At 40.0% G+C, this 27338-nt stretch overlaps 1 protein-coding gene across 1 annotated transcript in view; it reads left to right on the plus strand.

Annotated features, from left to right (window-relative positions):
• htr3a (5-hydroxytryptamine (serotonin) receptor 3A) overlaps positions 1 to 20115 on the plus strand; it is a 32912-nt gene extending 12797 nt beyond the window's left edge. The window contains exons 4-9 of the mRNA XM_059956742.1: positions 654 to 763; positions 2724 to 2893; positions 8717 to 8883; positions 12167 to 12377; positions 12840 to 13055; positions 19844 to 20115. Coding sequence (XP_059812725.1) covers positions 654 to 763; positions 2724 to 2893; positions 8717 to 8883; positions 12167 to 12377; positions 12840 to 13055; positions 19844 to 20115 — 1146 coding nt within the window. The remainder of the gene's footprint in view (positions 1 to 653; positions 764 to 2723; positions 2894 to 8716; positions 8884 to 12166; positions 12378 to 12839; positions 13056 to 19843) is intronic.
• Positions 20116 to 27338: the final 7223 nt, after the last annotated feature.

Consider the following 27338-nt stretch of genomic DNA (forward strand, 5'->3'; position numbering starts at 1 on the left):
ACTAATTCCAAGGCACAAATTGAGCCAAAAACCTAAGCCCGTGCACGGATTCCACAACCACAGAAAATTGCTCAGCAGTCTGCCCTATACCTCTATGAGTTGGTATTTCCTACCAATCATCCTACCTCCATACCTCAACAACAGCTCTATAGAGACTTGATGAGATAAAAAGAAAGGACAAAAAAAAAGAATATTGAAGCTCAGAGACAATAAATAAATCTGAAGAATTCCTCTCTTCCCAATCAAGTGAACCAAGCTGTTCCAGAAGTCACAGAGATCAAGTCTTACCCACAAACATTTATACCCTGTGATCTCTACCCCAATCCAGAAATGAACTGGTTCCTTTCTGACTGCACACAGAGAACAAACAGGCAACACACCAGCTTCATCCATCCTACTCTGCCAAGCTTCACCGGCATTGCCTTTACAGGGATGAAAAGGAGTCCTGACTATTCCAATTTAATATTGACAACATTTGCTAATTTTGTCTAAATACATGTTAAAATAATTTGATTATTTTATCAAGCTATCCCTAGTTCAGTCCTCGGATTATGTTGATCATTGACACAAAATGGCGCGTTTCACCGTATGTTTTCATGTTTTGGCACACGTGACAAAGGAAGCTAGACTTTAATCTAACCAATGCATTTCAGTTTTGGACAGATGAATTCTTGAAGTGGAATCCCCAGGACTTTGATGACATCAAACAATTATCCATTCCCACTGCAAATATATGGGTGCCAGACATTTTAATAAATGAATTGTAAGTCCTACATTTTGTTATTAATAGTAACAAAGAGTAAAACATACAACTTACATTTCATACCTGACTAGTTCAGGCACAGACAAGTCAGTGCTTAAATATATCCCCTAGAGATCTCTAAATTCTTATTATCAAGAAGTTGGATTTTCTTTCAATTTTCCTCTCACTTTAAGATCTAGGATGACTATGTTAAGAATATGTTAAAAACAGTACTATTATTTTTATACTTGTATATTCTTTTCAAATTTAATATGCTTAAACAAAGTTCAAATTTTAAAATTTATTACTTATTTACTGACTGCGTGTTATGCCACTGGTGTTTAGGACAACAACGATGGTCCTCCATCTCTGTCTGTCTTTAGCCATTTTCTCTATTGTGGTTCAGGGTCAGCCATGCAATCCCGGGTGGAGAATCAGGAATACCATCGCACTCAGATGTAGAAGTATTCTTCATTGCTCTTTCCATAACAATTTTGTTTTACCAGTCAGGTTTGTTAGCCCTGAGCTGAACCCCCAAACCTGGAGGGCTGGTGGATCACTCTTCATCTGCCCTCTACTCTTTGACCTGTTTGGCATGGGTGACCCTACCAAGAGCCAAAGCACAAGGCCCTGACTCCAGCCAACATAGCTCTCTGGGTCTTTGAGGCACTGTGGTGAACTACATATACCTGTCTGGACACGCCCCCTGCTGACTGCTCATGTGGCTCCTCCCACAGACCCCGGTATAAAGACGATTGAGGTCTGAGCCCGGCCTCTCAGTCTCCAGGATGTAGTATGGTGGTCACTCACTGCTTGCTCCTTCTTCCAGTCAATAAAAGCCGATATCTCGCCTCACGTCTCAGAGTGAGTTATTGATGGTGCATCAGGCACACAAGCCTCCAAACCTACGACAAGTCTGTGGTCCTCTTGGAGGACCATTTAATTTATTGGGCAACAAAAATGCCACTGGCAAGGCCAGCATCATTGCCCTTCCTCATTTATTGTCCATCATTACCTGTGAGCCTACCACAGAGGAGTGAAGAGCAGTGGCACAATGGTTAATTCATTGCACAAGTGTCCAGCATCCTATTGAGTTTGATTGCAGCTGGGAAATATAAACCTGAGTGAGAAATCAATTCAGAATGAAAAGCTAATATAAGTAATGGAAATGAAATCAAATGCATAGTGACATCACAGTTGGTGTTGCTGCTGCAGAATTTGAGTGACCTGGGTTCAATCCCAACCTCCAGTTGCCCACTGCCTGTGCAGAGATTACACATTACCCCTTGACAGTGTGGATTTTCCCTGGCTGCTCTGGTTTCTGCCCATATTGCAAAATCATACTACTAGGTTAAATGATTGCTCTAAATTGTCACTAGTGTGGCTGGGTGGTAGCAGAATGAGTGGGGAGATGATGGGTCCGTGAGAAGGAATAGGTTGCGGGGGGGAAGAGTGGGAATGTTGAGACTAATGGGATGGTTCTGAGAACCAGCAGAGATTTCATAGGCCAAACAGCCTTCTTCTGTGACATTATAAAATACAAAATATGAAGAACATGAAATATTTTTGTCTGAGCTGGCCTAGATCTCACTCTGCATTCCAATCCCACTGAAGTGGTTGACAGATGAGGCCTTGCTAGGAACAAGTAGGGATGAACAATAAGTGCTGGCTTTGCCAGCAACACCCTGTGCTGATCATTGTGAGCATGTGCAGGAAGCATGGCAACATTTGCGGGCGGCCCCTAGCACACCCTTAAGTTGTGTTGGTTATTAATGCAAACAATGCATTTCACTGTATGTCTATATGTACACCTAACAAATAAATATGGATCTGAATGAAGTTAAAAGCAACTGGTCTGACCTAGGTTCCACAGAGATACTCTTCACCTATACCTTTCTATTTTATCTGGTTTTAATCCAGCTGTACTGTTTGCTTCAAGTATTCCCTGTGTTTGCAGCCTTTAAGATGAGTTTTCTCTCAGTGTTGATGTAGGTAAATCGCCTGATATTCCATACGTGTACGTTAACTATGAAGGTCAAGTGAAGAATTACAAGCCCATCCAGGTGGTCACTGCCTGCAGCCTGGATATCTACAACTTCCCATTTGATGTCCAGAACTGCACGTTTACATTTACAAGCTGGCTGCATAACAGTAAGTAATAGATAAAGCAATATCCTTGTGGTGACTTTTCATGAAATAAAGAGGAGCAATTTTAACTTAATGATTTTTAAATGGACAATTGATTCACTCATTTTACAGCTTCATTGCCAAAATTAGGGGCACTTTAGAAACTTTTAGATCGGCACATGAATGATAGAAAAATGGAGGGCTGCGTAGGGTTAGATTGATAGAGTAGATTAAAGGGTCAGCACCCGCTTGTGTGCTGAAGGGCCTCTATTGCACCTTAATAGTCTATGTCCTATATTCTAAATTGCCTTCAAGGAAGGTTCAAGATGGATCCTGCTGAACTTATCAGGAATGCAATGCAAAATTGCAAGACACCATAACTGTTTATTAGTTCATTCTATGCTCAATACAATTGCATTAAAGGAAATTAAGAGAAAATTAAGAGAAAATATGGATAAATGGAAGGAGGAACAATGGGAGGGAAAGAAGAGAATGGAAAAAGAAAAGAGAAGTGATGTGTTTATAAAGGGTGTTTAATAGTCCAGAGCATTCCAGATTCAGGAAGCAATGCAGAAGATGGAAAAAGGTTGTTCAGGCCACTTTTACTCCAGTTCCTGGATGATGCAGCTTTATTGATGGGTTGCTGCTAATGTTCATCACACTCCAAGTAAAGAAACGTTTTCAGATTCATTCTCTCTTCGTTTAAATTAATGATCTCTGGTCTTATTGATCTGGCTTCTATTTACATTATTTCTTAACCATTTAAGACTAAGTATTCTTTCATCTAGTCCTTTCCAATGCTTTTTTTAACAGCAAAGCTTAATTTTCTTTATTCTTTCCCCAGATTACCTTTTCTACAGTTTTGATGTTCCAACACTGATATGTACCTATTCCTATCAGTGTAAAAATAGATAGAAATGTTAGCCACTCAAATGTAGGGGCATTATGTAGGGAAATGCAGAGATTTTAGTAGTTTATATTGTAAATAAATATGCTGATCTGGGACACACCAGCAAAACTGAGTAAAAGATTGACATTTCTGTGTCATTAATATGCTTTATAAATGCAATATTAACCAACCCTTTTAATGGCTGATTTGTAACGTAATAGCAATAAAATAGTGGACTGAAAATGAGAGAACAGGCTGGTTACTAATTACTATGAGATGAGATGAGATGAAAAAAATGTTAAAATTGTACATGGCATTGGTAAGGCCAAATTTGGAATATTGTGTGCAGTTCTGGTCACCGAATTATAGGAAAGATATCAATAAATTAGAGAGAGTGCAGAGACGATTTACTAGGATGTTACCTGGGTTTCAGCACTTAAGTTACAGAGAAAGGTTGAACAAGTTAGGTCTCTATTCATTGGAGCGTAGAAGGTTGAGGGGGGGATTTGATCGAGGTATTTAAAATTTTGAGAGGGATAGATAAAGTTGACGTGAACAGGCTGTTTCCATTGAGAGTAAGGGAGATTCAAACGAGAGGACATGATTTGAGAGTTAGGGGGCAGAAGTTTAAGGGAAACACGAGGGGGTATTTCTTTACTCAGAGAGTGATAGCTGTGTGGAATGAGCTTCCTGTAGAAGTAGTAGAGGCCAGTTCAGTTGTGTCATTTAAGGTAAAATTGGATAGGTATATGGACAGGAAAGGAGTGGAGGGTTATGGGCTGAGTGCGGGTAGGTGGGACTAGGTGAGATTAAGGGTTCGGCACGGACTAGGAGGGCCGAGATGGCCTGTTTCCTTGCTGTGATTGTTATATGGTTATATGGAACCTTTTCCCATTGCTCACTATTGCAACATCTAAAGAATTCTCATTGGGAAAATGGGATGGTTAAATGATTCTGAATATTTTCCAGTGCTATTTGTTCAAGAGGCCACTGTGCTTCTGGAATTTGAAGTCTAAAGAAGTCGTTAGTATCTACTGACACTGACAGCACCAGCCAAAAGCTACTGCATAACCATTGTGTTAATTATGGAGAGAGTCACAGCAAATAGTCCAATTCTATAAGAATTCTATAAGCCAGAGGAGTACAATTAGGCCATTCAGCCCATTGAGTCTGCTCTGCCATTCAAACATGGCTGATTTATTTTCCTTCTCAACCTCATTCTCCTGCCTTCTCCCTGTAACCTTTGACACCCGACTCAACAAGAAACTATCAACCTCTGTTTTAAGTATACCCAATGACTTGGCTTCACAACCATCTGTAGCAATGAATTCCACAGATTCACCACCCTTTAGCTAAAGAAATTCCTCATCATCACTGTTCTAAAGGGTTGTCCTTCTCATTCCTTACCACTGTCAAGCTATCAAGTGTCTAACTGTGTGACTAAAACCATTACAAAGAGTCCCAATTAAAGAAAGGTGGTTTCTTCAACAAACTGCTGACTGAAGGAAAGTTACAGCATGTAAATTATGGTGAGAGTAAGTGTTCGGCACTGACTAGAAGGGCCAAGATGGCCTGTTTCCGTGCTGTAATTGTTAAATGGTTATATGGTTATATGCATTAAAGTTTGTGCAAGGTAACTTTCAAAAATCATGATGGACAGGAGATTTTTCATAAACAACTCTATTTACATCAACAATGAGGCTGTGTTAATCTGCCTACGCAACCATACATATAAAGCCGAAGGAAACTGCTATCTGGAGATAGGAAGATTAATGTGATCAGAGAGCCAACTCACAGTGTTGTTGTGCACCATCTAGTGGTTGATTCAATTGTGACATGGGAAGGAGACTTTGGAATATGTTCCTGATGCAATATTTTAACAGGAGAATGATATCTAACTTAAAGGGGAGTCAACTGAAATGAATGTGTAAGACACAAAAAAGGGGAATAAATATCAAAAAATTACATCAGATGCAATTTTGAATAAAAAGGATAGCAGAGATGTTAGCTATCCCATGTGATTCCAAATATTTACAAATAAGCCATCTTATATCGAGATGAACCAAATTTTAACTGAACTTTTACTAGATGAACTATCTGGATGAAGTGAACTGCACAGGAAGAAAGGCAGAGAGTTTGATAGTTTATTTTGTAAAATAAATATACTACGTCGACTCAGGCCTTGGGGGCTGGTGTCAGGCACTATGATAGACTCTCCACTCCTCCCACTCCCTCATCAGTGTGTTCAGTTCATCTACATTAGCTGCGCCGTTATCTTCTAGGAGCGTGTTGACCATAGACTTGAGAGGGTGCCCAGGGTCCATCCTCCCATGCTTGGGCTCCCATGTGATGACTAGGCTGGCAGGTAGCTCAGGGTGGCTGAACTGGAATTGTACAGAAGATTGACAATTCTGTCATTAATGAGTCATTTTGCTTTTTGTATCATAATTGAGAGAGAACATGTCTTTATTGATGGTTTTGGTTATAATGTAGGAAACTTTTAACTGAAATAATGGCAGCTATAATATTATAGTCCTCCCTCAGGAACAAGAAAACAAGTTACTTAGACACAAACTCTTTACACCATTCATCTTGGTTGATCTGTGACTTAACCCAGTATACCCATTTTCCCTATATATGTGAATTAAAAATATTATCAATACTAGATTTCACATCTGCACATTCTTGATGGTCAAAAACAATTCTAAGTTTTCACTACCCTCTAATTGCAGGAGACAGTGGTTACGTTCCAGATTCTGTGAGAGTCCAGTACCAGAGGGCATGGTTTGAGAATAAGGGGTAGGTCATTTAGGACAGAGTTAAGGAAAAACTTCTTCTCCCAGAGAGTTGTGGGGGTGTGGAATGCACAGCCTCAGAAGGCAGTGGAGGCCAATTCTCTGGATGCTTTCAAGAAGGAGCTAGATAGGTATCTTATGGATAGGGGAATCAAGGGATATGGGGACAAGGCAGGAACTGGGTATTGATAGTAGATGATCAGCCATGATCTCAGAATGGCGGTGCAGGCTCGAAGGGCTGAATGGTCTACTTCTGCACCTATTGTCTATTGACTATGTGGAGAGATTGAGTTGCTTGGGTCTGTACTCACTGGAATTCAGAAGAATGAGAGGAGATCTTATGGAAACATAAAATTATGAAAGGGATAGATAAGATGGAGGCAGGAAAGTTGTTTCCATTGGTGGGTGAGACTAGAACTAAGAGACATAGCATCAAGATTCAGGGGAGTAGATTTAGGATGGAGATGAGGAGGAACTGCTTTTCCCAGAGAGTGGTGAATCTGTGGAATTCTCTGCCCAAAAAAGCAGTGGAGGCTACATCAGTAAATATATTTAAGTCAAAGTTGGATAGATTTTTGCATAGTAAGAGAAATAAGGGTCCTGGGGAACAGGCAGGTAGGTGGAGATGAGTCTATGGCCAGACCTGTCATGATCTTATTGAATGGTGGGGCAGGCTCGATGGGCCAAATGGCATACTCCTGCTCCTATTTCTTATGTTCTTATGTAAGACCTGGATTAAAAGGTCTGAATTTTGGATTATAGCCCCTAAACCTTGATTCCTCAACTAATGGGAGCATTTTCTCTCTATCTACCCTATAAAACCATCTCCTAAATTCCAGTGAATATCTAGCCCTAGTTAATAGAATCTTTCCTTTGTACGTCTTTGGATCATGAGAGGAAACTGGAGGACTCGGGGAAAACCCATGTTTTCCATCGGGAGGACGTACAAAGAACGGAGCTGTAATTGAACTCCAAACTCCAGAATATCCCAAGCTGTAATAATGTACTTACCGCTGCCCTACCATGGCACCCAACATACGTACTGTACAGTATATATTTGCACAATTTGTCTTCTTTTGCACATTGGCTGGTTGCCGGTCTTATTTATTTATTTATTTATTTATTTATTTATTTATTTATTTATTTTGAAAACTTTTTTTATTGCATTTTTAAGTAATTACAGAGTAAAGTATGGAAAAAAATGTATATAACCCTTCCCCCCCTCCCCTTAACCTCTCCCCCCTAACTACCCTATAGGAAAAAAAAAGAGTAAGAAAGAAAGAAAAAAAAAGAAAGAGTGCCTGGTTGTTGGAAGATCTCCACATGTTCCACGGAGTTCGTAATAACTTTAGTATATATCTTTATTTCTTTCCCCAAGTAACCAATTGTTTCATCTTCAGAGCACCTATATATTTAGTCCTGTCTTTTGTAAATAAGGGCTCCAAATTTTCAGAAATGTTTCATATTTATCTCTTAAATTATAAGTAATTTTTTCTAATGGAATACAGCCATAAATTTCATTCTTCCAAGAGTCTATACTTAAATATGTATCCGATTTCCAAGTAACTGCAATAGCTTTTTTGGCTACTGCCAGTGCAATTTTTATGAATTCTTTCTGATATTTATTTAGTTTGAGTTTCAGTTTTATCCCTTCAATATCGCCTAGTAAGAGTAATATTGGATTATGAGGAAGTTGTGTTCCTGTAATTTGTTCCAGTAAAAGTCTTAAATTTGTCCAAAAAGGTTGAATTTTAGAACAAGACCATGTAGAATGTAAAAAAGTACCAGTTTCTTGGTTACATCGGAAACACTGATCAGATAAATTATTTATGCCAGTCTTATTTATGTATAATTTTTTCATAATTATTGTATTTCTCTATTTTCTCTATTTTCCTGTAAATGCCTGCAAGAAAAACTAATTTCAGGGTTAGTATATGGTGACATATACAGTACATACTTCGATAATACATTTGCCTTGACTGTGGCATCTTTCATCAACCATTTTATCACCTGCCCTAATATTTTCTTAGGAGACTCAGTCAAGGTCTTGATAGCATTTTTTTGAAGTACCTTTGAATACTTCACATTAAAAAAAATTGCTATGTGTGGTTGCAATGTTCTTCTGAAATTAGTGAGCCATCTGCTTTGCCTTGATGTTTCTAGTTCGGGACATCAATATCTCACTGTGGCGCTCACCTGAGCTTGTAAAGTATGACAGGAACGTTTTCATGAACCAAGGAGAGTGGGAACTACTTTACGTCGATACACAATACAATGAATTCAACCTGGAAAGAGAGGTATCAGATGGCTATGCAGAAATGCACTTCTTTGTAAGTGGTTTTACTTAATATTTACTGATAGCCTTTGATCTACACAAGACCTTATGATAATATGACTTGACAAATATCAATATAGCAACACAGGAATTGCTGGAAACACTCAGCAGGTCAGGCAGCATGTGTGGAAAGAAAAGCAGAGTGCACATTCAAGTCTAAAACATCTTCAAACTAGTAAGAGAGATAAAATGTGAAAAAGGTAAAATTTTCCAATGAGGATTCATCAGCTTGAAACATTAACTCTGTTATTCTTTTGACAGACGTTCCTTGATCTGCTGAGTAATTTCCTGCAATTTCTGTTTTTATTTCAGATAACCAGCATCTGCAATTTCTTTTGACTTCCATTTACTGTTATATTCTTGAGACAATGTATTGTGCATTGCATATGAATTTTTCTTTTGTGAGATGGAAGTTTCGCTTTCTATCTAAAATTCCCTTGAACTTAGAGCTTGTTGAGTCACTTTAGTAGTCAAGTATTGCGGATCTGGAGTCACTAATAGGTCATGTTAGGATGACAATTCCCCTTCCCCAAAAGAAGTGAATGAGATAGATTTTGCCACAATCCAATGACCATTGTTACCAATACTGTCTTCTCCACATTTGGAACCTGAAATTAAATTCACTCTCAGCTGATGGGACTTCCTTTGTTTTTAGAGAATGTGAATGTAGGATAAAGGTTCATTATGTATATGAAAGTTGGATTGAAAGAAGAAAATAAATCAAAAGAACAATGATTAAATGACACCAACTTCAAATTAGCAGTACAAGTTTGAGATCATTGGGTGAAATGAAGAGTTTATGCTTTTGTTTAGTAAATTTCCAAACGATTTTGACAAATGCTTCACAAACAATGAAGAATAGGGGAAGTCTTGCAGTGATGAAACATGTCCTCAAAATTACGCTGGAGTGTCAGTCTGAATTTTGTGTTCTCGCCTCTGGAGTTGAACTCCAACCCAAACCTTCTGATCAAAGTTGACAGTGCTGAAGAATACTGAGTCATGTTGCGTAAGATATCCCCCAACCCCAAACTTTACAGCTTTGCATGTACTTATTTAGGGAAAGACCCTCAATCTTCTGCTCATATTCCATCTTTTCAATTGGGGAATGTTGGCATTTATTGTTCTTTAAAATAAGGGAGTTTTCTAAAATATTTACAGGTACTGGAGAGAATGCACCTCAGGGCTGGTATCTATATTCAATGAAGAATTAATTTGTATTGGAAGCAGTAAACTTGGACCTACAAGTACCTGGGACTGGACACACTGGAGGCTGTGGTAGAACAAAGGAGCCCCCTGAAAATCCTGACAATTCTGGACAATGTTTCTCACCCTCTGCATGCCACCTTGGCTGAACAGAGGAGCACTTTTCGTAATAGACTAAGACAACTGTGCTGCTCCAGAGAGCTCTGTATGAGATCATTCTTACCCTTGGCCATTAGGCTCTATAATGAGTCAACCTATATAGTCTGGAAAGTGATTAATCCCCCCCCCATTAGATGGTTATTAATCCCTGTTTACCAGAGCTCTATTTAAGCTCTGTTTACCACCCACTGCTTATCTGGACAGTGAGCATGTGCACCCATTACTGTATAATATTAAGGTAATTCTTGCACTTGCACTACCATCCTATCAGTGTGAACTTGTAAATCTTGTATATCTTATTTTTAAGGTAACTTATTTTTTTATTCCTTCTTACTTCTCTTCTAATATTTGTATATCTGTGCACTTTTAATGCTACTGTAATTCCTTTGGGGTCAATAAAGAGATGTTCTGCGCTGTATCTCTAAATAAATCAAAATAAATTAAATAACACTGCACTGTGGCATCTGTATAGATTCTGAACCATAATCACAGCACACCCTCTACTTCCTAAGAAGTTTGCGAAGATTCAGCATGACATCTGAAAGTTTGACAAACTTCTACAGAAATGTGGTGGACAGTGTTTTAACTGGTTGCATCACAGGCTGATAATGGAAACACCAATGTCCTTGAATGGAAAATCCTACAAAAAGTAGTGGATATGGCCCAGACCATCACAGATAAAGCCCTCCCCATGACTGAGCACACCTACACGAAGCACTGTCGCAGAAAAGCAGCATCAATCATCAGGGATCCCCACTACCCAGGCCATGCTCTCTTCTAGCTGCTGCCATCAGGAAGAAGGTCCAAGAGCCACAGAATCCACACCACCAGGTTCAGGAACAGTTATTACCCCTCAATCATCAGGCTCTTGAACCAGAGGAAATAACTCCACTAAACTTCACTTGGCTCATCATCGAACTGTTCCTAGAACCAATGGACTCACTTTCAAGGACTCTTCATCTCATGTTCTTGATATTTATTGCTTACTTACTTATTATTATTTTCTCTTTTGTACTTGCACAGTTGGTTGCCTTTTGCTCATTGGTTGTTTTATGTCCTGTTGGGTGTGGTCTTTCATTGATTTTATTGTGTTTCTTGGATTTACTCTGTATGCCCACAAGGAAATGAATCTCGGGGTTGTGTACTTTGATAATAAATTTACCTTGACCTTTTTACTTCGAACTTTAGATGAGCGGTGGAATCTAGAGCGGTTGATGAAAGTAATGATATGTGTAGGATTGCTGTCATGGTCTCATTGGGCCGAAGGGTCAGTTTTCAAGCTGCATCTTTCTGGAACCCAATCCAAAATGGATAGGTCACCCAGTTAGTCCATGTCAGTGTTTATACTCCACTCCATTCCTTTCATCTTTCTTTAGCTAAATCTGTTGGTATAGCCCTCTATTCTTTCTCACTCAAATGTTTGTCTAGTCTCCCCTTAAATACATCTTTATAATTTACTTTAACCAATCCCTAATTTATTAAATTCCACATTCTGACTGTTGTTTGGATTTTGTGATAAAAATCTTTTACTACATTCTCTCTGCATAACCCATGTCACACCTCTTCATACTTCCAAAGACCTATTAGATCACTCTCTCAGCCTTATGAGAAAATAAATCTCGGTTGTTCATTAATAAAGCTAATCTCTCTCTTTTAAACATAATCTTTCATCATTACCTGGTGTATGTATCCTTGCATTTCTGGATTCATCTAATTCCCAGGAGTGGGTCTTGAACCTTTGAAGTCAGAAGGGAAAATGGTACCTACAGAGCCAAGGCTGATATTTTGCAGCCAATAATTACCCTGTAGTGTGAACTTTGGTCTTGCAGTTGTCGTATTCCTTTGAAGGAGGTGGAGGGCAATGCCTTTCGTTGTTGAAATTCTCACAAGAATGTTTCTCCCTTGCTTTATTTCAGCTGGTCATCAGAAGGCGCCCGTTGTTCTATGCTGTTAGTTTGCTACTGCCCAGCATCTTTCTGATGGTCATGGACATCATCGGATTTTATTTGCCACCAGACAGTGGGGAGAGAGTATCATTCAAAATTACCCTTCTCCTTGGGTATTCTGTTTTCCTGATAATCGTTTCTGATACTCTTCCAGCCACTGCCATTGGGACTCCACTGATAGGTAAGTAGAACCCACTTTCTTGTCCATTCTTCAAGAATTTTTTTGAGTTTCATTCCTCTAGTTAATCTCCTTCCCAACTCCATCACCACATCCAATCTCCACCCCTTTCATTTCAACATTTCCAAACTCTCCAAGTTTACCTGACTGTATGCAGTTCGCAAAGAGTATAACATATGGGAGCAGAATTAGGCCATGCAGCCCATCAAGAGTGCTCCACCACATGGCTGCATGGTTATTCATAAAATTCTATTGTTATTTTCCTGTAAATGCCTGCAAGAAAATGAATCTCAAGATAGTATATGGTAACGTATACATACCTTGATGTTCTGATTTTGAACTTTGCTTTGAAATATGAACTCATGGGCTGACAGAAAGGTATCACTATGAAATCTATGAAAAGTTGATTAGGTTAAACCGTTTCAAGAATTGAATCTTATTCGCCTCTTTCATTTCTTGCTCCAGGTGTGTACTTTGTGGTGTGCATGGCCTTGCTGGTGATCAGCCTGACTGAGACCATTCTCATTGTGCGACTGGTGCACAAGCAAGACCTCCAACCCCACGTGCCTCAGTGGGTGAAGCATCTGGTCCTGGAGAAAGCTACCGCCTTACTCTGCATCCGCAACAAAAACCGGTTCAGTCCCATGCACCAACACACCGGGGACAGGAAACTCAGCTCTGGTAGGTGGAAGGATCCCTGGGCAAACAAATGATTTCACAAGAATTTCTGACTACACCTGGGATTCGAGTCACAGACTCATACAGCACAGAAACAGGCCCTTTCACTCCCTGGTCCACACCAACCAAGATGCTAATCCAAGCTAGTTCCATTTGACTCATTTGACCTTCTAAACCTTTCCCAAACATGGACCTGTTCAACTGCCTTCTAAAACTTATTATTGTACCTGTCTCAACCACATCGTCAGGCAGCTCATTCCATATTCATGCCATTCTTTTTTGTTAAAGGAAAAGATGCCCCTGAAGTTCTGATTAAATCTTTCCCCCCTCACCTTAGTTTTTTGATCCCCAACTGTGGGATTGAGGAACTGAAGTGCAGAGGATTCAAGAGACCAGCCCAATTCACCCTGAAAACTGCAGTACCAACAAGACACCTTCCACACAACCCTCCCCATCTTCACACACATCTCAACTTCCCTCTTCACTTCCTGTCTCCTGAGAGAGGCACTAAACAAAAGAGCAAGGAGAGATGTTATGGGCAATACATCTGAAGATTGATTTCCTACTAAAATGAAGACCGGTCTGAGAATGTGGTGAGGTCAGCCCACAAGTGTCGCCATGTTTCCAGCACCAACATAGCATGTCCCCAAATTGCTGACCCTAACACCTACACCTTTGGAGTGTGGAAGGAAGCCAGAGCACACAGATGATGACACCCACATCATCAGGGGGAGAACATACAGACTCCTTACAGACAATGGTGGGAATTGAACTGTGATTGCAACCACTGTTCATTGTAAAGTGTTACGCTAACTGCTATGCTACCATGCCACCCCCACAATTAACTTCTGTCCTGATCTTAGTTCAAGTGTCAGTACAGGATCAACAATTATCCATGGATTTTAGACCATAAGACCATAAGGTATAGGAGCAGAATTAGGCCATTTGGCCCATTGAGTCTGCTCCCCCATTTCATCACAGCTGATCCATTTCTCTCTCAACTCCAATCTCCTGCTTTCTCCCCATACCCCTTCATGCCCTGACCAATCAAGAATCTATCAACCTCTGCCTTAAATATACATAAAGACTTGGCTTTCACTGCTGCCTTTGGCAACAAATTCCACAGATTGATCACTCTCTGGCTAAATAAATTCCTCCTCATCTCCATTCTAAATGGACATCCCTCTAGTCTGAGTTTGTGTCCTCTGATCTTAGACTCCCCCACCATAGGAAACATCTTCTCCAGGTCCACTCTATCGAGGTAGCTTCGTGTGGAACCTTGTCAAAAGCCTTTTGAAAATCCAACTACAAAACATCCACTGATTCCCCTTTGTCTATCCTGCTTGTTATTTCTTCAAAGGATTCCAACAGCTGTGGTTTTCCCTTGAGGAAACCATGCTGACTTCAGCCTATTTTATCACGTGCCTCCAAGTACCCCGAAACCGTATCCTTAAAAATTGACTCCAACATCTTCCCAACTACTGAGGTCAGACTAACTGGCTTATAATTTCCTTTCTTCTGCCTCTCTCCCTTCTTGAAGAGTGGAGTGATATTTGCAATTTTCCAGTCCTCTGGAAAAATGCCAGAAACTATTGATTCTTGAAAGATCATTACTAGTGCCTTCACAATCTGTTCAGCCTCCTCATTCATAACCGTGGGGTGTAGACCATCTGATCTAGGTGACTTATCTACCTTCTGACCTTTCAGTTTTCTAAGCACTTTACTTTAAAACCATAGAACCACAGAACACTACAGCACAGTACAGGCCCTTCAGCCCTCCATGTTGTGCTGACCATATAATCCTTAAAAAAAAAAGTACTAAACCCACACAACCCCATAACCCTCTATTTTTCTTTCATCCATGTGCCTGTCCAAGAGGCTCTTAAATGCCCCTAATATTTTAGCCTCCACCACCATCCCTGGCAAGTCATTCCAGGCACTCACAACCCTCTGTGTAAAAAACTTACCCCTGATGTTTCCCCTAAACTTCCCTACCTTAATTTTGTACATATGCCCTCTTGTGTTTGCTATTGGTGCCCTGGGAAACAGGTACTGACTATCCACCCTATCTATGCCTCTCATAATCTTGTAGACCTCTATCAAGTCCCCTCTCATTCTTCTATGCTCCAAAGAGAAATGTCCCAGCTCTGCTAACCTTGCTTCATATGACTTGTTCTCCAAACCAGGCAACATCCTGGTAAATCTCTTCTGCACCCTCTCCATAGCTTCCACATCCTTCCTATAATGAGGTGACCAGAACTGAACACAATACTCGAAGTGCGGTCTCACCAGAGATTTGTAGAGTACTTTAGTTTACTTAATTGTCACCAAACAATTGATACTAGAGCGTACAATCATCACAGTGATATTTGATTCTGCGCTGACTGCCAAAGGGTCTCGGCCCGAAATGTTGACAGTGCTTCTCCCTATTGATGTTGCCTGGCCTGCTGCGTTCCACCAGCATTTTGTGTGTGTTGCTTGAATTTCCAGCATCTGCAGATTTCCTCGTGTAATACTGATCAATCTGACTTTAGCTTCTCCTTCTTAAATTGAAAGGTGAATTCTGTCATATTATGATCACTGGCTCCAAAAGGTTCCTTTACCTTAAGCTCTCTAATCAATTCTGGTTCATTGCAGAATACCCAATCCAGAATAGCTGATCCCCTAGTGGGCTCACTCAACCATGAACTGTTCTATAAAGCTATCTTGTAAGCATTCTACAAATTCTCTCTCTTGGATCCAGCTACAGCTCCAACCTGATTTTTTCAAACCACCTGCATATTGAAATTTCCCGTGACTATCGTAACATTGCCCTTTTGACATGCATTTTCTGTTTCCCGCTGTAAATTGTAGACCACATCTTTGCTGCTGTTCGGAGGTCTGGATACAACCCCCAACAGGGTCTTTCTACCCTTGCAGTTCCTTAGCTCTACCCATGTCAATTCTACACCTTCCGATCCTATGTCACCTTCTTCTAATGATTTGATTTCAATTTTATCAACAGAGTCACCCCAGCCCTTCTGCTTGCCTGTCCTTTCAATAACATATGTATCCTTGGGCATTGCATGCATTCAAATATAACACCTTCAGTCCTGTATTCATTACCCTTATTGATTTTTCTCTCCTTTCACTTTGCAACTTACCCTGTTGACTGCAATTTTGTCCTATCATCAGCCTGTCCTTGCTAGCAGTCTCAATACACACTGTCCCTGTTTTTTAAACCAACTATCACCTCAGTACTATCACTCCAGTTTCCATTCCCTTGCCAAATTAGTTTAAACTGTGTCAAACAGCTCTAGCTATCCTGCCCACAAGGGTACTGGTCACCCTCTGGTTCAGGTGTAAACTGTTCCTTTTGTACGGGTCATACCTTCTCCAGAAGAGGTCCCAATGATCCTGAAATCTGAACCCCTGCCCCCTGCATCAGTTCCTCAGCCACACGTTTATCTGCCAAATCATGCTATTCTTACCCTCAATGACCTATGGCACAGACAGCAATCCAGAGATTGCTGGAAGTCCTGGAAGTCATGCTTTTCTACCTAACTCCCTAAAATCTCTATTGAGGACCTCGTCACCTTTACTACCTATGTCATTGGTGCCAATATGTACCAAGCTGTCTTTCTGCTCATCTTCCTCCTTTAGAATGCTGTAGACCCAATCTGAGACATCCCTGACCCTAGCATCAGGGAGGCAAAATACGATCCGGTGTCTCTATTACATCCACAGAAACTTGTCTATATTCCTCTAACTATGGAATCTCCTGTAACTACTGCAGTCCTCTTCACCTCTTATCTCTTCTGAGCCAGAGCCCCCCAGCAGTATGCAAAGTGGAATTGAGGGGAATGGCCAGAGGGGTACTCTGCACTGGCTGCCCATTTCCCTTCCCTCTCCTGACAGTCACCCAGTTACCTGCCTCCTGCAGCTTAGGAATGACTACCTCCCTGTCATCAGTCACTTCTTCAGTCTCCCAGATGAACCAAAGGACATCAAGCCACAGCTCCAGTTCCTTAATACATTCTCTGAGGAACAGCAGCTCGGTGCACCTGGTGCAAATGTGGTTATCCAGAAGGTTGAAGGTGTCCCAGAATTCCCACATCTCACACACAGAACAGAACACTGAATGAATAGAGAAGAAACTTGCCAGATACCTACCTCACCCAACCCTGATCTCACCTAAACCTGATGCGCTGAAGTCACTCCAATATTGGCCCACTCGCACAATGGCCGCTCCACTTGCCCCTGCCTTATTTTTATTCACCCTTTCTAATGAATCCCATTTACTGATCGGCCGCATTCCAACTCTGAAAACTGCTGCGAAGCGCTGCCCTTTTCAATCTTCAGCCGCGTACCTAAGAAAAATCTCCGCTTCTTCCCATGCTCCTGCTCACTGATTGGGCATAGTTCAACTCTGAAAACTGTTGCAAAGCACTGCATATTTTAATCTTCAGCTGTGTACCTAAGTGAAATCATCACATCTACTTGTGTTCCCACTCACCGATTGGGCATAGTTCAACTCCAAAAACTGCAGCAAAGCGCTGCCTTTTTTAATCTTCAACTGCGTTCCAAAGTGAAATCATCGCTTCTTCTCGAATTCCTGGTCACAGATTGCGCGCAGTCCATTTCCAAAAACTGTCGCAAAGAGCTGCCTTTTTTTAAACTCTTCAGCCATGTATCTAAGTGAAATCACAGCTTCTTCTCCTGCTGCTGCTCACTGACTGGGCGCAATCCAACTCTGAAAGCTATCGCAAAGCTCTGTCTTTTTTAATCTTCAACCATGTGCCTGCGTGAAATCGCCATTTTTTGTCATGCTCCCGTTCACTGAATACATGCAATCTAACTCTGAAAACTGCCGCAAAGCGCCGCCTTTTTTAATCTTCTTCAGCGTACCTAAGTGAATTTGCCGCTTCTTCTTGTGCTCCCATTCCCTAATTGGGTGCAATCTTAGTAGGTAGGGAGGAAATGAATAGGGAATTTGTACTGGAGTGTGAGTGTGAATGCGTAAGTTTGTGCTTATACACAAACCATGACAATGCTACTATAGCTGCCTCCTCAAAACTCCGATGACCCAGGTTCAATCCTGACTTAGAGTGTTATCTGAATGGAGTTTGCACATTCTCCCTGTGGCCATGTGACCTTTCATGATCTTTATAGGCACAGTATATGAGTGGTAGAATCATGGAGGAGCTAATGGGAATATAGGGAGAATAGAATGAGTCAAGGTAGGATAAGTGTAAATGGTTGCTTGATGGTTGGCATGGTTCTTATGGGCTGAAGGGCCTCTCTGTCTGTATCCCTGTATGATTCTACACAAGCATGATTTGTGTACATGTGCAATTCATTGGGTTTACATACAACATATAAAATATCACAATAGGATGAAATAAATCATTTTACTTGAGACTGCCTGATGGTCATTTAACTCACCAATAAATATTGCCAGTAGAGAATTATTCAGGATGGTCACCATTTTCAAGAAAATAGAACTTGGAGTAAAATTTTAATTAACATCCAACAAGCTGTTGAACTTATCTTTAACCTTGCAAGGACTGTCAAAGAGGAGAGTTGAAGTCATAAAGGATTCTACAGAATGATCCACTCTCTGTACTGTCTCCAAAATACATGAGGGAATTCCACCCTATTTAATTTCAAATTTTTGAGCACAGATTTATGGCTGATGTTCCAGTGAAGCATGAGGAAATGCTGCATTCTCAAGGGTGCCAACCTTTCAGAAAAGATGTTAAAACAAATTGTTGTAAAGTTATCAGATGGATGTCAAATTAACTGTGGCAGTACTTCAGAGAGGAGCAGGGAGTTCCACCCAGTGCCCTTTCCAGGGTGACCTTTCAACCAACATCATAGCATGGTAGCATGGTGGTTAGCATAACATCATAACAGTGCCTGCAACCCGGGTTCAATTTCCACTGCTGTCTGTAAGGAGTTTGTACATTCTCCCCATGACTGTGTGGGTTTCCTCTGGGTGCTCCAGTTTTCCCCACATTCCAACGACTTGCAGATTAGTAGGTTAATTAGTCACATGGTTTAATTTGGGGTAGCATGGGCTCATTGGACAGAAGAGCCTGTTACCATGCTGTGTGTGTTGCTCGGATTTCCAGCATCTGCTACCATGGTGTATCTCTACATAGTATAAAAATTACTCAGACAGATTATCTGGTCATCACCTCATTGTTACTTATTGTTTACAAATTGACTCTCCTGACTCATACATTAAACCTCAGACAACACATTAAATTGATTTCAATAATTCTTCAGCATTTTTGGGATGTCTTGTTGTCAGGAAAGACAAAACGCATGGGAAATGTTTCTGTCTTTAATTTGGATGATTAGAATTGGATATTTCTGTGCCAGTTATGTCTTAGTACCTGAAATGCTCCAAATACAAATACATAGCAGCTGTAAGTTGCATTTATAAAGTGTCTTTAACACTTTATAACATCCCATAGCACCGTATAGAAATCTTATCAAACACAATTTGACTGTAAACTATTTGAAGCATTAAGATATGCAATCCTCAAGGAGGTATGTTTTCAGGGCATCTCGAAGGGATAATGTAATTTGAGAGTGATGAAGTTTAGGGAGGTAATTTCAGAGTTTATGGTTGTGGGCGAAAGAAATTAAAATTGAGAATGTGTAGGAGGCCAGAAATGGAGTTCTTAATAATTTGTAGGCCTAGAGATGATAAAGGAGATGGAGAAGCCATGGCTGCAGGGAACTTGAAAAGCAAGGTAATGGTCTGAAACTCAAAGCAATTTTTTAAAACTTTACCTCAGCAGTGCAACTGAATCACTTTACCTGTGAAAATGGAGCACAATACGACAAACCAGTGGATGCTGATCTATCTCAAACCCCAGTGGACAGTATCCTGCACGAGATTTCAGCCATCCGACAGTTCCTGGAGAAGCGGGAGGAGTACAGGGATATCGCGAAGGAATGGCTCCAGGTGGGCTATGTCTTGGATGTGCTCCTCTTCCGCGTGTACCTGGTGGCTGTGCTGGCTTATGGAATCAGCCTGGGCACTTTGTGGTCTATCTGGCAATATTCCTGAGACAACGGATTGCAAGCCATGTAGCTTCTGACCACCTGGCAAGGTAAACACATACAAGTTTGCTTTCCACCTTGTCTTACATCAACTTTGATTGTTGACAGGCTGTAAACAGGCCTTTTGGCCCTACCGGTCTATGTTCTACAATGGTCTCTTCCCCTTCTTCCTTCTTTTCCTTTTTCTCACATATGCTAATCTAACTTTCCATTCAACACATTGGTTTTAAATATTCAAATATTCTGAGCAGCCACACCTTAGAATACTTTTGTCCTCAGTTGCTTGGACTGAAGATGCAATATATTAGCACCATGCAATGTTTTCTGATGCCAAAATTAGGTTGCATTCACTGCATTGGAAACTATCTTGGATGGTAGGGATGTCAAACACACCACTGCTATGTTGTACATTTAGCCTGAACGAATGAGGGTGGATCACTGTGTCTTGGATGATGAAGAGCCTTCTCTCTGAGAAACTGAAGAAATTGAATTTGCTGCCCTTTTTATCCAACAATGATGTTGGTGGAAGTTCACCCAGGCAGCTGAACCTGTGGAGCCAATTTCTCACCCAATGAGATATGTTTAATGTCCTTCCACAACTTTATTGTAGACTGTAGGCAAAATTTGAAAGGTATTGACCTTAGAATGAAGAGTTTCTATTATCACTGTAATTGTATCAGCCCATTGAGAAATCTATGGAATTGGCTGAACATTGGCCAACTGATTTCATTTCCTTTTTAATGACCAATGGAAAAGATTATTAAATGGATATGAAAAGTCACTTATAAGGTTAATGATTGGTGGGTGAGCTTAAAGTAAAATTCCAGTGTTAGTTGCATTATTAGTCTCATCATTATCAAACACCAATCATTATTCATTTGAGTTTTTCTTTCTTGTTCCCCTATAGATCTCAATATCCCATCCCATATGATGCTCTCTTTTCCCTTACTACATTGAAACCAAAAGGCATTGCAGACACTGTAACTCATTCAACAGATGAACAGATTTATGCCCCTTCTTGAGCTAAAATGCACAAAAGTTCAAAGTAAATTTATCATCAAAGTGCATACAGTATATGTCACCATGTACTATCCTGAGATTCATTTTCTTGCAGACTATCATAGTAGAACAAAGAAAAACAATAGAATCAATGAAAAACTTTTCACAAACAAAGATGGATAAAAATCAATATGAAAAAGAAGACAAACTGTACAGATACAAATAAAAAAACAAATAATAATAAATAATGCTGACAACATGAGTTGTAGAGTCCTTGAAAAGTGAGTCTACAGGTTGTGGAAACAGTTCAGAGTTGAGGTGAGTGAAGTTGTCCACACTGGTTCAAGAGCCTAATAGTTGAGCGATAATAACTGTTCCTGAACCTGGTGGTGTGGGACCTGCGGTTCTTGTAACTCCTTCCTGATGGCAGCAGCAAGAAGAGAGCATGGCCTGAATGGTGGGGGTCCTTGATGATGGATGCTGCTTTCCTGTGGCAGTGCTCCTTGTAGATGTGCTCAGTGGTGGGGAGGGATTTTCCTGTGATGAACTAGGCAGTACTCATTACTTTTTGTAGGGTTTTCCTTAAAAACTAAATCTTGTCCTTCTGCAATCGATTGTTGAGTCATTCTGCTGCCTTACTGATATTTTGAACTTTGATTCTTGAGCGATAAGATTCTCAGTTAAGAGTAAAAGACTACTGCTAATAGGAGTGTTAAGTACCATTTTCTTGAGAGATCTCAAGTCATGGTTTCATTAGGTGTATTTAGGCTGAAGATTCATAGATGCATAGACTGGTGAGAAAGAGCAGAAGAGTTTTCCCTTGTATTCTGGGAGATGAAATCTTCATCTAACATTACCAAAGAAGAATATTTAATTGTTATCTCATCTATATTCTTACATTCCTTGCTTCACTGATATACAATTGTAGTAATATGACATATTTGAACAGAACACAGCATTCATTGTCATAGATGAATATTTACACTTTCTAATCTCAAATATTTAACAGAACAATAATGTTAATATTTGGGATATATTATTGCATTTTCCAAGTTTGCATGCCCCTAGCCTGAAGCTTTGCCCCTGACCAATCGCCCATCAATAAATGATTATGATCCTAACCATTCATGTTACATGGGATTAGGTCCTGGAACCTCCACACCTCTGTTCTCTCCAAGTAGTCCTGATGCAAGAATGTGATTGTGGGATTAGTTAATAACTGCCTGAATAAGTAATCAATTAACAAGAATTTGATACATTTTCCATTCATTTTAATCAAATATAAAAGTACAGGTTGTATTAAGACGGCTTCTCATAGGCTTCCAGCAGTAAACATCCCTGGGAAATGCTTCACAGATTTTTCATTGAAAATCACATGGATGGGAAGGTGAGCATGGGATGGAATTTCCTTATTCATATTCTCAGGTGCACCAGGAGGACCAACTTTAAAATTACAAAGTGAAACATATAACCTTGTTTAACCAAGCTATTGGGAGCCTGATTGACTTTTTGAACTTAGTTAAATAAAATTATTGCTAATAAGCCAGAAAATAAAGTACAAGTGCAAACAAATCTGTAATTAATACTTGTGATAAAAATTAAGAAAAATTAGGTAGACTGCATAAAGTGACACTAACTTACAAAGGACTTGGCCATGCTTCATGCTGGCATAATTGGACTAATTATACAAGATGCTGAACAACTGTTGAGGTGTGTTCTAGCAATAAAACCTTACCTTTATAAAGATGCTTAAAACATTGAAGCACCTTACAGCAGGATTCTCAGATTGAAAATTCAAGATTGCTTAATGTTATTTCCTGTACACAAGTGTAAAGGAAAACAAAATGATTGCTACTCTGGATCCAATGCAGCACAAAAAAACCCACAGAAAATAAAGAACACAATAAATATAAATACATAAGAGAGCTTATATACAGAGATTGATTATATGTCCATAAAGTGACACTAGGCTGTACATAAGGTGACTGACAGGAAATAATAAAGTAGTGGTGGAGTTAGTGGGTGGAGGTGTTCATCAGTCTTACTGCTTGGGAAAAGTAACTGTTTTTGAGTCTGGTGGCTCTGGTGTGGATGTTATATAGCCTCCTCCTTCATGAGAGTGGGACAAACAGTCCATGAGCAGGGTGGGTGGGTTCCTTCATGATGTTTTCAGGCATCTTTCTGTATATATGTCCTTGGTGGCAGGGAGGCTGGTGCTGGTGATGCGTTGGACAGTTCTGACTACCCGTTATAGAGTCTTCCTGACCGCCGCAGTGCAGTTTCCGTACCATGCAGTGATGCAGCTTGCTAGGATAGTCTCTACTACACATCTGTAGAAGGTCGTGAGTGTAGCTGTGCAAAGTCCCGCTCTCTTCAGCCTCCTCGGAAAGTGAGACATTGATGAGCTTTCCTGATTGTGTAGGATGTGTTGATACCCATCCACTGGAGGAGAGATGTCTGAAGAGCAAATTTTAAGGATTGCCTCAAAATAGGAGTGAGTGCTCGAGCTTTGGTGAGGGAATTTCAGAGTCCAGAGCCTAGAGAGCCGAAAAGAGAGCCGCCACTGCTGATGTAAAGGAATCTGGGAATATTATCAGACCTGTCTGAATGTTGTGAGAATGGGAGTATTGTCAAACTGGAATATTGTCAGACTGGATTCCACTCACCTCTAAGAGATTAGACTCCATGTACCTTATTTAAATCTGCCATTAACCTATGTGACATTTAAAAAGGATTTTCACACTCATACTGAATTAAAGGAGATTGCAGATTAGAGAACCAATGGCAGTACGTACTCTCTTCCACTACAACTCCCTATGAGAATTTATCCTATAATGTAAATATGCATTAGAAATTTTCAGTATAACCTAATTTATATTTACAGTACACCTCTAGATAGCAGTGTGAATAGAGAAAGTTAAACATGTTTTCTTTTGCCAATGTTACCCTCTAAGACAAAATGTCCAACCCTACAAACAAAATCATTTATTTTATCATTGTTCATGATTACTCACCCAACACCATATTACTGCTATGTGAATTCACCAAATTTTGTTGAATGCTCCATCATGGATTACCTTGCATTTACAGTGCCGAAATAGACCATTCAGCTCTATTAATTTATGCCAGTGATTATGTACAGCATGGACCATTTCCCACACAACCATATCATCCGACATCCTCTTCTTTACTCTCTCTTGTGATTGTCTGTTATCCCTAGATATTTCTACTTTGATCATGGTGGAAGAAAAAAAATCTTCCATTACTTTCTAAAAAGTCACTAGTTTTTGTTTTGAATATGTCAAGAGGCTGTTACTGGCGTTAATCCTAGGGTGGAACAGAATTTAATTTGTTGTTGTGGCATGTGCTTTCTTCCGAAGATAACGTCTGTAAGAAGTTTTTCTCCCTTTGATCTGATGAAGAAAACTGCTTATGCGCCGCTATTCAACCAAGAACTGTTGTGTTTTGTGATTGTCATTATCCCTCTGAATGTTGTAAACCTTGCAGCTCAATAAATGGTGTAAAGCAAGAAATGGGCATTTGTGGTGTATTTTTGCAAACCAATTTCAAACATCGGCCAATAAAGCAACTTTATTGAATAGCAACTCCAGAAACGCAGATTGATCTGAAATACTGAGGGAGCTATATTGGCATCTAGAGATGATAAGCCAGATTATGTTGATATATTAACAAAATTATTACATGGAATTTAAATAAAGTAATTAACATGAATAAACAGGCCGGTTGGTCCAACTTGTCAATGTGTTTATGCTCATTGCATTTTATTTCATCTTGTCAGTTTCCCTTTTTGTTCCTTTTTCACAAACATATTCACCTAGTTTCACATTATTAGCAATGTGTCATCCCCGAGGAACTGAAATAATGCTTCTCCCTTTATGTTTGCTGACAAATCTGTTGAGAATTTTTTGGTTAATAACTTCCAATATTTATAGATTGTTACCAAGAAATAATTTGCATTTTGATAGTGCCTTTCCCACCCCAATATGTCTCAAAGTACTTTAGCCAGTGCAACATTTTCAAAGTGTTGGCTCTCTTGCAATATCGGAAAGATGGTAGTGGTTTGCACACAGCAAGGTCCAACCAATGTTGATGAGATAATAACCTGGTATTCTCCTTTAGTAAGGTTAAATAAAGGGTTATCAGAGAAATTTGGCCATCAGAGAAATTTCCCCTGCAATCTTGTCTGAAATTATACCATTCTAAATATCTCACTTCCTTGGTTTATTTTCACACCAGTTTGACATTCCCAGATTCAGATTTGAAGATTGATTTAGTTCATGCAAGGATACTGAAAGGAATTGGCGTTCATTGGAGGATTAGGTGAAAATGTTGGGGAATTAAAGTGTGAGGTAAGATACTAGAGGGAAGAATTTTAATTGAAGTTTTAATATAAAACTAAAATGTGTAAATCTAATAAGGCAGTGGGGTACTACAGACTTCAGAAGATGGAAATGAGTCTGAGATGGAGATGAAGCAAAGCCAAGTCTACTCCAATCCTTAAATGACGATCAGCCACTTGCAATTTCCAAGGAGACAATGAATCCTGTGTAACCATTCTGGGTCACCTCAGGCTCACTCAGCTCGTTCTCGTCTAGGGGGAGCAGCCTTCAGCCCCGCCAAACTGGGTAATCAGCTGGTGTGGATGCTGTGTGATGTCCCCGCCTCGCCCAAAAAACAGACAGTACACCATATGCGATTAAATGAGTACAATTTATAAAGGTTACTATAACTAAGTGATTAATAATGATACAGTATATATGAAGAAAAAAAAATAAAGAAAAGGCGCCAAACTTATCAAAGTCCAAACCACTTCGTGCACAACCATTGGAGCTCAATTACCGAAGTCTTCTGGCCACCATTCGATCCCCTCCGAACTCCTCGACTTGCAGCTTAGGACCATCCGAAGTGGTCAACCAAGCACGTCTATCTTCATCTCCTCTCCTCGGAGTACCTCCTGGCCTCAGACCCTCGCTTGGGGTCCGTTCCTCACCCAGCTTACAGCATCGTGTCCTCTCTCTCTCACCCCCGCACGCCGATCTCCCCAAAAGCCCGCCAACAATAGCTTACAGACTCAGAAGAAAGAACAACATTAATCCCAATTGGTTTACAAAGGAATACAATTCTCGTTATCAGTAAATTTTAACCCAAACAAGCTTCCAGCACTCTCTCGCAACAAAGAAGCATTCCTGCTTTTAACAAAACAAAGAAGCCATTTTGATTACATACACAGTAACAAAGAGAAAAGAAGAAACCCCCTTTACAGTAAAGGACATCCCTTTAGAACTGAACTTCTTCAGCCTTTGGATGCCTCTGGAGAGTCTTTGGATGCTGTTACCACTGAGGGCAATGGAGTCCATTTCAATTCCAATTGGATGTATTTAAGGCAGAGATTGATAGGTTCTTGATTGGCAGGGGGTTTTAGGGAATGGCAGAGCAGACGATGGGCTGAATGCCCTCATACTGTTCTTATGTTTTATGGTCTTCAGGTTCATGGAGAGAAGGAAGGAGAACAGGGTTGAGAGAAAAAAAATCAGCCATGACTGAATAGCAGAGAAGACTCGATGGACTGAATGGTCTGTTTATACTCCTATATCTTATTGTTTTGTGAACTAGGAATAGCAATCAGATGGTGGCCCCTCCTTTGATTCTCATCCTGGTTCCTCCGTTCTTATTACCCAGATCAATTTTTCTTGCCATTTCATTGTCAAGCTCACTCACTAAATTATTTATTGATTATTTATTTGCAGATCAGGTGGGCAATAAATCAATAAGTGAAGTAAATAAGAACATTGATTGTGGGCAAATGCCAATAAAACTACCAGAGTAATCTACCATAACGAGTGAATAACACAAGCTTAACCACCTGGGAAAAGAAATTCTCTGAATAAAATCCTATCAGCTGGAATTCTAGTTCACAGAACAAACTCAGTGAAGTTTTAAATATATCATCATATAGGACTTAGACTGATTGTTAGATCATAAGAAAGGTGAAGGTTTAGCATTTGCAATTTGGGGAAATAGATGGATTAATGTCAGAGAAAGAAAAGGCTGGTGTATTTGAAGCTTATAGATTATCACAGAGATTTATAGTAAACAAGATCCCTCATGTGATACTACTTCCTTGGTTTACTTTGAAAACATATTCAGGAGCACCCTACTTGTATTATTTATTAATTCAGCTTAGCAAGGGGAATGTATTATTTAATATTT

The sequence above is a fragment of the Hypanus sabinus genome, chromosome X2, assembly GCF_030144855.1.
Source record: "Hypanus sabinus isolate sHypSab1 chromosome X2, sHypSab1.hap1, whole genome shotgun sequence".
In the NCBI taxonomy this organism is placed as follows: domain Eukaryota; kingdom Metazoa; phylum Chordata; class Chondrichthyes; order Myliobatiformes; family Dasyatidae; genus Hypanus; species Hypanus sabinus.